The sequence below is a fragment of the Tympanuchus pallidicinctus genome, unplaced genomic scaffold (genome assembly GCF_026119805.1).
Source record: "Tympanuchus pallidicinctus isolate F22 unplaced genomic scaffold, pur_lepc_1.0 scaffold7, whole genome shotgun sequence".
Classification (NCBI taxonomy): domain Eukaryota; kingdom Metazoa; phylum Chordata; class Aves; order Galliformes; family Phasianidae; genus Tympanuchus; species Tympanuchus pallidicinctus.
In genome coordinates, this window is record NW_026294791.1 from 16023555 (window position 1) to 16037816 (window position 14262).

Below are 14262 nucleotides of genomic sequence, written 5' to 3' on the forward strand. Positions count from 1 at the left end.
TCTTGTGTTCCTCTTTCTGAAAGGGGAAAGCATGTATATTTGCTTAGATCCTGAAAGTAACCGATAGTAACCAAAATATTTCAAGTTCGGGAAGGACTGCCCAAAAATACCTCAACATTGAATAACAGAGGTTGCAAGGGACTTCTGGAAGTCATGTAGTCCAACTGTTGCTCAAAGCAGATGCAGCTAGATCAGACTGCACTGGGTCTTGTCCAGCCCAGTTTTAAATACCTCCAAAGGCAGAAATAGTACCTTGCCCCTAGGCTACCTGGTCAAATATTGGGCCATTTTCTTTGTATCTGATTGGAATTTCCCATATTGCAGCTGTTGGCCATTGCATCTCATCATTGACAACACATCTTCAAAAAAGTTTGGATCCATCATATAGGCTTCTATTACGTTTTTTAAGAAATGGGCTGATACAGGAAGGTATGCCAGTTTGGCACTTCAAAGAGACATCTTGCAATTAAACCAAACAGGAATACAGAAGATCCTGGATTATTTTGTTGTTATTTGTTTGTTTTTGTTTGCTTCTTTCCCATACTGATTCCAATGGTTCACAGAAATACCAGAATTTCTGCATAGCTTCCCCCAGGAAGAACACAGAGCAAAAGAAAATGTTTTGTAATTTTCTGTCTGGCCTTGTGCAAAATGAGAGTAAACTAATTAGAAGAGCATAAGTGGCAGAAAGATGGCCAGCCTGCTCTGTAATTGGCCTGGAGAGGACTTCTCTAATATGGACACTGAAAGTCATAGAATAGAACTGCCTGGGTAGAGATTCCAATCCAATATGCATATGCTGTCCCTGGGTATGGAATGAGGAGGAGGCTTCTAAGTTACTCACTGCTGTAGTCAGTAGGGCTGCCCAGTGGTGTTTTTTGATACAAAAACTTTGAGATACACCAGAGGTTTCAATAAACCTTGTAGTAACTCAGCATTTCAAGGGACAAAAATGAGTTTACAGCCCCCATAGTACCTGTTCTGTGGCTTGTGAGAGTCAGAATACTGTAGGTCAGTATTGCAGAATAACACAATTCACTTTGTTTGCTTTCCCACAGGGATCTCCCACAGAGGCAGTAACTCTTGTAATCTACATCGTTTCAAATATGTATTTAAACGACAACAACAACCAGCAACAAAGAGAGAAATACATAATACCCCAATGTGGCTTACATTCTTCATGAACTGCAAAGGAGGAGAAGTGCTCACCTCCCTTGGCACTTCCTTTGGAGCTTACAGGGTGCAGGTGGAAAATACTACTGCATTAGTATCCCTTGTGGGATGAGATCTGATACTACTGGCTGGAGCTGAAGTGCTTCATTGCTACACTAAAAGAGAAAGAACAATTTGGGACAAGTAAAAGGGGGAAACAAGACACTCTAACTGAGTGATCTCTTCAAAGAAACTGTCAGAAAGATACTGGACTGTGACTCCTATTTTTAGCCAGGAGTCATACTTAAAGTCTACCGTTAATCTGTCCTCTTGGTCAGTTAATACCAAACGTAATTAATGGTAGATATTATAAAAATAAACAAAACCAAAGAGCAAAACCCAAACTGAGTAATGATAGCCACAGTCATTTAGTGTGACAGATAAGCTTTGATCCTTCAAACTTAGTAATGGACCCTGTGGTACAGCTAAGTGTTTGATGGAAACAAATGGAATTAAAACACAACCAGTGTATTGTAAGAGCCTGCTGTAACTGGACTCCTAAAATCTTTTGCCAAAATGTCATTTGATCATCAAAACAGTCTACTCTATCCTTGTCTCAGCTGCTTGGAATATAAAATGCTGATACGCAGTTTGTAATACAGGTGATCTGAGAGGCAAGAATAACATAATATCACATACAATGCTGCATGTATCACGATGATGTGTGAAGTCTCCATTTTTAGCTGCATTTGTTCATTATGTCATTTGAGGTTTTTTACTCTCTTCACAATTAACAAATTCCAGGAACAATGCACGGTAATCTTCATTCTATACATATTCAAAATATTTGCTTACATGCATGTAGTGCACATTTACATTTCTTCTTGAATTGTCTCATTTTACAAATCAGAACAATTCTGAAGACAAATTTGTTCCTTAATGATTTGCGTGAAACTTCTCTTTATTTGCTCTTTTTGTTTTAGTTTAAGAGAACATCCCTGAATATGCATCTTTTGGTCAGTAAATTAGCTACTACTGCTTCTGAATTTATCCATGAAGACAACTTATTTGTCAAGTGTTACTTTTGTCACAAATTGAGTTATTTGAGATCCTGTCTCTGATTAAAGCTGTCTCTTGAGCACATTAGAATTGCTTCTCACATGTAGATCATAGAAAAATGGTATCTCATTCTGAATAGTGATTGTGAATTTGAGAGTCAACTAAGAGTTTAGATATTATGCAGTCAGTAATTAATGATTATTGTTTTGTGTCCTATCAGGTGGAAATCCTTGACTGGAAGACAAAGGAACAATTATGCTTCTTAGATAAGGTAAAATAAAAACCTGCTCAAAACATTAGGTGACTATTTACAAATTGCTAGCTCTTTTTAAAGCAAAGTTAATGTTTGCGAAAAGTATTTTGACAGCCCTTCTTTGGCATTAAGGAGACAATAACTGTTCATGCTTCATATGCTTCGTACTCATACCTCTTGTGCAAAGAGCACAATTTCACTTGCTTCTCTAAGATGGTGCCAGTTGTCCCTTACTCATTTAGAAGCCATCAAACTGTCACTGCTGCTGTAGTAACACTGAGTACTGCCACAGTAGCTGCCTCTGAAACAGATGTCACAAATCAGGTCCTCCACTTTTCCTGTAAGAAGTGTTTTGAATCATTCATACCAATCCTAACAGCTGTCTTTAAAAATACGTATCTTACATACGTATATATATATATACATATATATAAATATGTTCTTTTTTGCCTAGGTGGAACCAAATGCTACAATTAGGGAGATAAGATCAATGTTCCATAAATTATGTGAGTATAACTTTTGCAACAGTTTGTATTGCATCAGAATATCCAGTATATAAATAAGAAAAAATTATATAAGGTGAAACGTGATGCATATGCACATTAGAGGCTAGAACTAGATGATCTTTACAGCCTCTTCCAACACAGGCCATTCTGTGATTTTATGACAATGTGAGGTAATCTGCACATGAATGTGATCATAGTGAGATTTCAATACAATTTTTATACTAGCCTGATACACCTTCCTAAATATCTTCAAATAAATCTGTGTTGTGTTTCATTCATTGTAACAGTGGATAATTTATAAGAAACATTGTATATCACAAAATTCTTCATGGTTTTACAGATCCCCAGTGGTATCCAGCAAGACAGTCAATAAAACTTGATCCAAGTAAGTACCTGTGAAGACTAGAGTAATAAAGCTCTGAGCAGTGGCCTCACGTGAAAGGTGTACTTTGAATGGGCATCAGCTCTTAAAAATGAGTTTCAAGCTATGTTACTTAGTACTGTGAAGGCTGAAGAGGCTCCAAAACAAATTCAGTTCTTTCAAAGTACTGAAAAGAGTTCCATCCATCCACTTGGTAATTAACTCAGGAACCTGCATATTGCTCCAATGCATTTTATAACTACTGAGAACATTTGTTTTAAAGCACAGATTCTTGACAGTAATTTCCCCTAGCTTCAGTGAAACGATCCCCATAGTGACGCTAAACTGGGAGCACTAAGGAGTTGCAGATATTAATTCATTTTATCCTCTCTGCTCTTAGCCAGGAATTGAAATTCCTTTGAAGTAAGCAAATACAAAACATATTGCCACAAATGTTCTGACAAATCTTGATGACAGGTGGTTGACTGGTTTAATGGAGTTGCAGGTATCACTGCTGGAAGCCTCATAGTACATGGCCTGGGTGCACAAAAGATAGTTTAATTGACAAATTACATTAAATCATATTAGCATTTAGTATAAAATCTATCACTTTGTTCTTCTGCTTTTATTGAGCTTAATTTGATTTATATATTCCCTTTAAAATTACGCTGGTGATGATTAGTTCATCATGTAGAATCTATCCATAGCAAACAGGTATATAAGTGCCTTATTTCCTTCTTAAAAGATCTACGTTTTCAGATTCCTCCAAATCCAGGTGTTAAAAAACTTGCGCACCAGCGTAGTTCCTGTGGAATCATCTCTTGGCTGATTGTTTGGAAAACAAACAAACAAACAAACAAACAAAAAACTGGTAATCAAACCTCTGTAGGAGGGCCTTCCCTTTACAGCTTATCCCATCTGGGTGTCTGTTGATGAGCAATGAGAAGCTGGCAAGAGAGAGATGGAGGTGAAGCTGACCAAGTCAGTGAACTATACTAAAGGGCAGTGTCCCATCAGCAAATTCTGCTGTAGCAGTGATGAAGCAAGTCTACCAGACTAGGCAGACAGATAGGACTGGGAATTCTTCTGTCTTGGTGTGAATAGAGGACCTAGATTTACACGTGATCCCAGGGATAATTCAAAGCTAAGTGTAAACTTTCTTAATATTTTTTTAAACTTCGATTCCAATAAACTTATGCCAGGTCAAAGAATCTTAGTCTTTTAAAAGCACAATATGAAGCTAGTTTGCTAGTGTAGTTGATTTGAATTTCACTGAGATGTAATTACCTCTTTCCTTCTCAGAAGGAAAGTCCCTGAGGAATGAGGAAATCCTGCAGCACCTCCCTGTTGGCACAACTGCTACTTTATACTTTAAAGATTTAGGGCCACAGATAGGATGGACTACGGTGAGCTATGCTTCAAATCTGAGCCAATTTAATGGCTGTTTTTCCATAATTAATCTTTACATCACTTTTTGTCTCACTCCAGTATTTCTGCATGACGCCTGCTCTGACAGTGGATGCAGGCAATGAACCCTCATTGCTTCAGTTCATTTTATCCAGGGAAAGCAGCAAGAAAACATTTTGAATGTCTAGTTCCCTAGAAGGGCAGCAGAGGAAAACTTGCTACTCGGTTAGTTTGGCTGTGCTGAAATAAGGTGCAGGTTCTCAAATGGATTTAGATGTCTAATCACTAGGAACTAAGTATCTAAATTCCTGTGCAACCCTCCTGACAGAGATAAAGATTATACTCCAAGGTTGTCCTGCAAAGAGGCATCTGAGAAACTTACCTGTCAGTAATTGAGCTGACTTCAGCAGGAAAATGCATGAAAGTAAAATTAGTTAGTTGTATATGGCTGTGTCCCAGGATGCTAATGCCAGGCTAATGAAAGCTGATCATTTCTATAATCCACGAAGATCTCACGTTTACTCTCTCAGCTCAAAGACAGGTCCCATCACAACTCACACAGCAGGTGACACTGCATTCATGTTTATGCAATGAGGTGATCAACGACTTTTGAAGGTTCTTCAGAAAGTCCATAGTGCACATATTAGCACTACTTCTAACAAAACAGCACAGCACAAAGGGTAAAAGGTACCCAGTAATTTAGAGACACATTTACTATTTCTTATCTATGAAAAATTAACAAAATACTGTGTCAGTGACAAATAGGTAGATTCACAGGAGACAAAACAAAACAAAACAAAACAAAAAAAACCCCTACAAGTCTGAATCTTTAGATCAATTCTTTGGATGCTATGCTGATAAGTAAGGCAGCTGATGCACAAACCATGAGTCAGTAAGAAGAGAAAACTAATGACAGTGTAGACTCCAAAACACATGTACTTGAATATATACCAAAATATCACACACCAGACTTCTTCCAATCCATTATTCTTCTTTTACCCTTTTCTCTCTCTCTCCTTCAACCTACTTCAGTCAGATGTAAGCCAAGAAATGCTTTGATAAAAATAAAATTAACAACGCATTTTTTGCCTTTTTAATACCTTTGCCACAGAAAATGCTGATTCTGTTACAGAAGTTGATACAAAAACAACTTTTCTTCCAGTAAAAATAACTAAACACATGAGAAAAGTGATGCATTTTGTGCTTTCCTTCAGTTTTCCTTTTTCTCTCTAAAAATGAGGTGTTGAACTACCTTTCTCACTCAGAAAAGCTGAAAATTCAACTGTTAATACTTAGTCCAAATACTTAGCGACAATATAAAGTGATGCTCATGAGAAATACACTCCTATCTGGAATGAAATTAAGTTAGATAATAGTTTATTTAATTTCCTCTAGTTGTTACTTTATTCTTGGTGGTGTTTGTTTTATTTTTCCAAATGAAAGATTTTTTGAGCATAGAGTGAATTGTTTTCTGGAATATCTGCAGTGCTAACTGTTCATACACATGGGGTCACCTGAACACTTGCAAATTGTGTTTCTAGTTTAAATGAAATTCATTAATTAGAAATAAAGCACGTATCTTTCAAGACAAATTCTTCACCTAATTTCATTTTAACCCAAAATAAGTTTAAAAAAAAAAAAAAAAAGGTTTTGAGGGCAAGAGGAGGGTGAGAGCTGCATAAATGTAACCTGCATGCCCATTTATCACCATCTCTGGGGTACCATGATTACCTTTTCATATCCATGCTGTGTCAGCTGCAGTGGCAATGGCTGTTTGTATGCAGTTGAGGCAAATGCATTGCAAAACATTTATGTGCATGTCTACTGATTTCATAGCTGCTATTCTCCCCATGCATCTCTAAATGCCATTTTGGGTCAGTGGAAGTATTTATCCCACTGCATCACTTATTACAAAGAAACCAAAGCAGAACCATCATCTAATTCAGCTGTCTAATTATTTTCTCTCTTTTTGCAGGTATTTTTGATAGAATATACAGGTCCATTGTTCATCTATTTTCTGTTTTATTTCCGCATGCCTTTTGTGTATGGACTGGATGAGAGGTTTACATCAAGCCCACATCCAGTAGTTAAGTAAGTCCGTTGCAGGCTTGAGCTGTATTTCTTGTTAGCATTGTAGTCTTATTCCAAATGTCTTGCCACACGTTTTTTTAAGCACTCTTAAATGCTTTTGTCTTGCTGTTTCTAGCTTGGCATGTATCTGCCATTCTTTCCACTACATCAAAAGGTTGATTGAAACAATATTTGTTCATCGGTTCTCCCATGGGACTATGCCACTGAGGAATATTGTGAAGGTAAATTGTGACAGAATCTATCCGTAGCCCCTTACAAATCCAAGCTAGCCAACCTATTCTCTGCCTCTGCAGCACAGATTTTTTTGGATGTGGCTTTTTTAGTAATGTGCAGCAAATCCTACCCATGAATCTGTAGTTCCTTCAGAAGATTTCTTAATGCCACTCTGTATAACCCACATGTTGCTGTACAGTTATTCACATTATAGTTTTCTCATTGCTCTTTTCTAATTTGAAACTTTCAGCAATCCTTTTGTTGTACTCAGCTAGCTCTCTGGGTGTGAAGACTTTAGTAACAAAGTTGACATTTAAGGTGGTACAGATAGGTACAACACTGAGAAGTTTGTTGCTTTAAAACCATTTTTAAAAGTCACAATACTTCTTCCCACCTAATACTACCTTTGTCGATAAGCAACTATTAATTTACCTTTTGTTGTTCCACTGCAAAGTAGCCTGGTTGTCCTGTGTTTTCTTCTCACTCAGGTGCACCCCCTGATGTTGTCAGTGCTGCTGTGGCATAAGGCAGCCATCAAGATACAGATCCCCTATTTCTTAGTATTCTACAGAGCTGCACGCTTATGCATGGGCTGTGGTTTTTCAAAAATGTTAGCAACATATGACCTGCTATTCAAACGTACTCTTTATACTCGGGAGAACAAAAGCGCCTACTACAGCATCACCATTTGAGTAGTTAATATTTTGTATTTAGACAATCCCTTGGACTCTGAATTATGGCAGTGATACTCCAGGCTGTTTAAACTTTACATCATGGCTAACTTAGAGCTTTGCAGTGGCTCTGGTAATTCTGGCAATAACTTCATGCTTTCTACATGGAATGAGAAAGTTGAGCCAGTGGATCCCAGAAAGAATCCTCTTCAGACCAAACAAAATGTCATTTGTATCCAGTCATTCTGATCACATTTACTTTTCCTCCTTTTCAGGTTGGTGGTACTTTCTTTCATCTGTAAAGTTGCTCACAGTTCTTCTCCCTGCTTAACACTGCCTGGATTTGATTTACTTCTATAATTTCCTTGACTTTGATGGTATTACTTTAGAATTCCATCAGTCAAAAAAAAAATAAAAAAAATCACATCCTCTTCCCTTCTTTCTCTCGCACACAGATGGTAGCCAAAGCTTCTTACTTTAAGTGTATAATCACCCACAAAGCAAATGCTTATTTCCAAAGCAAAACAGAATGCTATGTTTAAAAGGAGACACTTCAGTTTCAATAAGCAGAGACCTGAGACAAGAATTGATATGATTTGTGATTTTCATCCTTTTTTTGTCAAATGAAATAAATGATGCAGTAAAATGCAGCAAGGGCTCACCACACAAGCGGTTCATGCTACACTTCCACAGTATAATTCTAAGATGATATTCTAGGCAATGTCAAGATAGAATATCTGCCTTACTTGGATTTAGCAAATGTCTCAGTAAAATAGGGAATAATACAAAAAATGTGTGGTGATAAAGGAACTAACTAAAGGGAAGATGACAGTGGTTGTGCCAGAAGAGGTTCAGTCAGACCTTCAATAGTAGTTGAGCAGTGGAATTCCTCAAAGGTTAAAAAAGGGTAAAAAGACAGAATATTGTTGCTTCCTATGATCTTATCTGGAGGAAAGAATATGCTAGAGCTAAAGAAATTCCATTTAAACCAGGAGACAATATAATGAGACAAACAAAAGGGTACACACTGGCTATGAGTAAACATAGGCAAGATAATAAGAAATAGTTTTGATCACTATAGGAATAATGATAAATTGGAGGAGAAAAAACAAAATTCCTAACTGGAAGTTTTAAAACTTAAGAATAGTTTATTTATGGGATCTTAGCAATATCTGGACCTGATGGTTTTTTATTTACCTGGAATAAAAAAGATGCACAGAAAAAATTCTCTTCTTTCTAATGAATTAAGTCTGCACGTACCATGCTGTTTCTATGTGAATCTCACTGGAGACTTTTGTATGAGCAGTAAGGCTTCTAGTGACATCTTATTACATGCAGTGTTAGTGCTAAGGGTGGCAGATTCCACTCATCTTTAAAGCTCTTTTTGTTATAATTGAGATAAAACTTTTAATTCTTGTGGTAAATCGTGTTCTTTGGATGACTAGTATTTGTTCAGTTTAATTACAGCATGTATTTCTGGGAGCTGAGCCATGATCACTCACTTAATTATACTTTACAAAAAATCCATTGCCATATGACCCATCTTGTGCCAAGCCTGAAGTTATAGGGAGATTTCTCATAAATTGCCATTCCAAGATTACAGGAAAGTGCTTTCACCGAACTTTGTACAGCAGCTAATACACTGAGGATGATGTCACATGAAACGAGCATTAGGACGGAAGCAGTAATTTATGGATAGGACGCTGACTAGACTGATCGTCACTGGAGTCTGTTCTCCAGCTCCGCTCCTTTTCCTGGATAAAAAAAAAAAGAGGAGGTAATCACAGGGAAGCTACTTAGTCTCTCCCTTCTCGTCCCGCCTGATCTGTAATCATTAGTTAATAGTTTGCTCTTTCTCATTAGTTATTTATTAATACATAATCCCAGAGCAAGAAGTAATTAGTTTGAACTACAAATCCTAAGGGAGGATTTTGTCTGAGGTCACTGGTCACTTCAGTGGTTCACTTAATTCTGGAAAGAAACTGGTTTGTAACAGAATGTCTGATGGGGATAGGGAGCGGGGTTGCCCATCACTAGCATTTTGAGAAAAACACACTGTCACTTTGCACTCAGTGTGGGTTGCAGACGCTGAGGTGATCACTTTTGGGGGTATTATTCCTAGAAATGCAGTTCTGCTATTTACAAGATCGATAGACTGCAAAATTCAAAGCCAAAAAAAAAAGAGTTTAAACGGCCAGGACATGAAAGACTGCAGCCTTGGTAAGAATTTGTCTATGTGAGCAGGAATGGAAAGCTGTGAAGGAAAAAGAAGATCTAGAAATGTCTAAGGGATGTGAACCTATTGAAAGGCTAAGGAAAAAGCATCAGCAGAGCGAGGGGATCATAGTTTTACTCATGAGAGAAGAATATAAACTGGGGAAGAAAAGTAAAGGGTTCAATTTTGCTTTCGTAGATGTCTAGGTAATAATCAAACACACCTAAAGCATAAAAAATGGAGAAATGGGTTTGATAAAGGAAAACAAATCTCAACCAACAGGAGGCAAATTTATGAGTTGTCAAGAACGGCACCTTTAGTTGAAAGCATAGAGAAAAAGGAGGAATAGGACAAGAAAGGCCTTTCCTCCTACCAACAAATATAGGAAGAAGAAAAAGATAATCTGTCATCAAGATACTAGAGAAAGAGTGAGTATCATAAGAAGAGCCACAGGAGGAAGACTAGGAAAACTAAACAACAGGTAGAGAAGGCAGTTTTCAATAAGGGTTTTTGCTTTTGTTTTTTAATGGATAAAGCTGCTGAATAACCTCTGGAATTGGCCAGGAACGAATCAGTGAAGTGAGAGCTCTATGGAAGCTGGATCACAGAAAGCCAAGACAACACCAAAAGGAACAAAGTAAAGATACCACAGTAAAAGGGGCAGAAGGAAAAGTCATGTGTGATGATTTAAGGAAAGAAAAGTTAAAACATTGAAGGAGAAAAGCCTCGACGGGACAAAGGAGAAGAAAAATGTCAAGGAATTGGACAATACAAAGAAATAAGCAGGGAAGAGAGAGCATTGGCAAAATAAGGTTTTATGAGTCTAAAGGGTTAATAAAACAAGTCTCCCTTTAACATAAAGCCTACATGACACATCATCTTTGGATGGCTTGTGAGACAAAGAAATCTGTTTCCAAAAGTAGATTAATACTTTCTAAAATCATTTATAAACTTAACAGCTCCAAGAATATTTGAGGAAATCTTACCCTATGAGCTCATTTCCTGTTTGCGCCTGCCTTACCACACCCAGTATCATCACTTCTTGTTGTATTATCAGCAACTTGGAGGATCAGTCCAATTGATAATGTTATCTGTGGTCCTCACAGTGAATTCTTTCCAAGATGATACTAAAACAAAGAAAAATTACCTGTTTTTCAGAACTGTTTATATTACTGGGGATTTGCAGCTTGGCTTGCTTATTACATCAATCATCCTCTTTACACTCCTCCTTGTAAGTAGCATTACAGCTCTCAGTATGATTTAAGTCCTTCACTGGTTGTATTTTATAGCTAATCACATGTAAACATTTTGTTTTATAGCTTATGGGAAAAAACAGATTAATTTTGCTGTGATCATGTTTCTGGTAGGTCTATTGCTCTTTTTATAAAATTCTAAAACTTGCTGGTTTATTTATTATGTTGTGTAAGTGGAAGAATGGGTAGGATAAACAGATACTTTAAGCTAGAATACTTGGGACAAACTATAGCTGCCCACCTGCATGTAGAGAAGACACATCTGTCACATTTTAACGTGATCTTGTACACAAAGGAAGATTCTGATTAAGTATCTATTCTAAGACTAGAATGGGTTATTGATCTGTTGGGATGATCTCCAGTCACTAAAAGAATCCTGGCATGATCAGTCTGTGACAGTGTTAAAAGCCACTGAGTTTGTCTTGTGAAATATTTATTGAGTGTTAAGAATCAGAACAGGTCATAAAATTTAGAAAACTGGCCAACTAAAACAGTACATTGCTTACTTCTAGGGGAAGATGTTCCTTTAGATGCAACCACTTGCAGCAGATGGAGCAAGGGGAAGTAGGTGTTGCAGGGGCATTTTAAGCCTTGTAAGGATTTTTTTTATGAAACAAAGTTCTTAAGACACTGTCTGATCATCCTCACAGTTCCTAGGAACATTTCCACAGTTGCGTAGTGTAGCCAATAAAGATGTACCAATTTTTCCCACTTATGCCTAATTCATTTGAAACATCAGCTGTTCACCTGCTTTGAGAAACCAATGCTCAGTTACCAGAGGCTCTCAAAGCATCTTCCCAGTATGAAATTTCTGTGAGGTAGTAAACTAGTCCCATTTTATAAAGAGGCTACACGAATATATACAGTTTGCAATAGCACTCAGGTCTGACCACCAGCTGTTAGTTTTAATAGATGCAGCACAGATACTGAAGATACGATCCATAATTACGTAAATGGGTTATTCCAATACCCTTTCCACATAGTTGACTGGGGAAGCATTATTTAAAACCAGTGGAGAAAGCTGGGTCAATTACATTTTATGATTCAGATTGATTATACTCCAGAGAAGAAAACTTCTTTTGAGTCCAATCCTTGGGATTTTGATGACTTCTGAGAAACCAAAACTATCCAAATGAAGTTTTCTGGCGTTTTTAAAGAGACTAGCCAAAAGACAAAGCAGTAGTTCCTGGATTTGCTTTTATTTGGTTTATTGCCTTTAGATCTCATGGAGACTGCATGAGAAGTAAATTATCTTTTGGATAGTGAATCTACATTTGTTGGTAAAACTCATGTGTAACATAGCATAGTATCCTGGCAATTTGCAACACATTAACTCCCATTTTTCATTGTGTTTACAACAGACTCTAACTTACTTTATATTGTTTTTAAGTTCCCCTGGAAATAACAAAAGAAAGAGGAGTGTGTAGAAGAGAAGAATGTTTTTAACTGTCATACCTTTTCTTGCAGCTATGTGAAGCTGGAAATTTTTCCATTCACGTTGCACTTAGTGACCTCCGGAGAGATGGTAAAAATTGCATACTTTTTTCCTTCTGCGCAGCTGTTCAGTACTTCCACAATTATTCTGCCTCATAAAAGAACTGACTGATCCCGTAGGGTGCTGATACCTACTCTTCTGATTGTGCTGGAAAATCAGGTTGTTCTGCACTATAAAGATTGGATACTAAGGGAGATCACACAGTGCAAGAAATCCAAAAAGAGACTGTCAAAAAACACTTATCTCATGTAATTTTTCTTGGTTACAGCCAGATTATGCTGAGGTGATCAGCTGTATTATTTACATTGGTAGTGCAGAGGGAAATAGTAATGGTGGTATAAGTTATGCTTCGGTGTGCAAGGGGAAAGTTACTTAACTGACCTCTACAGAGGAGCAAAAAATCTTTATGCAGTCTAAAGCTCCTTGCTCACTAACTGAACAATGGATAACAACTGTGACTACTAAAATCCAATCCTCTGACAACTGAAGAACACCTTTAACTTCTAACATAAAACATACTTGAGGCAATTTTATGGGTGTGACTGCAACCCAAAGGATTATGTAAATGTCTTTCTAATGCCCAGAGCATTTCCTCACAGTTACCTTGTTCCTTCAGGTGGGTCCAGAGAACATCTTGTTTTCGCCATCCTGCTTGTCCCTCTGACAGTGATAAGACAGAAGAGTAGGCAGGTTTGGCTTGTCTTTGTTGGAGATAATATGCCCAGGAGTGTAAACATTTTGTGATTTGTTTTCTAATCTATAGGGTCCAAAACTCGTAAGATCCCGTATCCAACAAAGAATCCTTTCACATGGCTGTTTTTCTTTGTATCTTGCCCTAACTATACCTATGAGGTACGTATTTTGAAACAAAATGCTAGCATTTTAACTTTCCTGGATATGTCTTCATTTCTTTTGGAATGTTAAACTCTGAAACAGTTCAGCCTGAGCTTTAGTGTAGCCACTAGACAAGATGCAGATGCACTTTGAAGCAGTGAAAATGTTGCAGAGAGGAATAGGGGAATTGACACTGAGGATAAGTTTCAGAAAAGAGATTGGGGCATCTTGTGGATTTAAAATATATGTGGCCCCAGGAATATCGCAGTGTACAAGAAAATAGTGCACAGTTAAATAGAAGATACCCCTGCTTCTCCCTTTTGCTCTACCACACTATGAGTCAATACCTTCCAGGTCTTACTCTTCATTTTCTTTGGTTATACAGTTGACTACACAAAGTTACTGTTTCTAGTATTGATGAATGAATGACAAATGCGAATTAGGTAGGGAAAATGAAATGAAGCTATGTGGTAATGCTTACACAATTGTCATATTAACTATGAACGCAAACATAAAGCATTTGTTTGTGATAACAAAGCATTGTTCACATTTTGGTTAAAAGCTAATAACAATAGAAATTGATATGGCTGACCTTGGCTTTTTTATTTACCTATACTAGGACAAGGTTGTATTTGATCAATAGAGACATAAATGCAAATGCTGTCATCAGAAATATTTTAAATTTCCTTGGCCAAAACAGGTGGGGACATGGATCAGTTTCACTATCATGACTCAATGTGTTCCAGGTGAGC

General features: G+C 37.3%; 1 protein-coding gene and 1 long non-coding RNA gene across 9 annotated transcripts in view; one reads left to right on the forward strand and one right to left on the reverse strand.

Moving 5' to 3' along the window:
* The window catches only part of TECR (trans-2,3-enoyl-CoA reductase), a 28789-nt gene that overhangs the window by 6681 nt on the left and 7846 nt on the right, over positions 1-14262 (forward strand). For 5 of the 8 annotated variants that reach the window (XM_052666428.1, XM_052666429.1, XM_052666425.1 and 2 more), the window contains 11 exons: positions 2432-2482; positions 2919-2970; positions 3311-3355; positions 4634-4737; positions 6714-6829; positions 6945-7050; positions 11087-11159; positions 11248-11291; positions 12649-12706; positions 13440-13528; positions 14211-14256. In XM_052666428.1, the coding sequence (XP_052522388.1) occupies positions 2432-2482; positions 2919-2970; positions 3311-3355; positions 4634-4737; positions 6714-6829; positions 6945-7050; positions 11087-11159; positions 11248-11291; positions 12649-12706; positions 13440-13528; positions 14211-14256 (784 nt within the window). Of the gene's footprint in view, positions 1-2431; positions 2483-2918; positions 2971-3310; positions 3356-4633; positions 4738-6713; positions 6830-6944; positions 7051-11086; positions 11160-11247; positions 11292-12648; positions 12707-13439; positions 13529-14129; positions 14257-14262 lie in introns of all 8 variants that reach the window. The other 3 variants (XR_008202332.1, XM_052666426.1, XM_052666430.1) reach the window with 3 other exon arrangements.
* LOC128072544 (uncharacterized) lies at positions 492-6717 on the reverse strand. The gene is made up of 2 exons (XR_008202333.1): positions 5121-6717; positions 492-3868 (listed from the first exon to the last, which is right to left on the reverse strand). It is a non-coding gene; the product is annotated as an uncharacterized LOC128072544 (long non-coding RNA).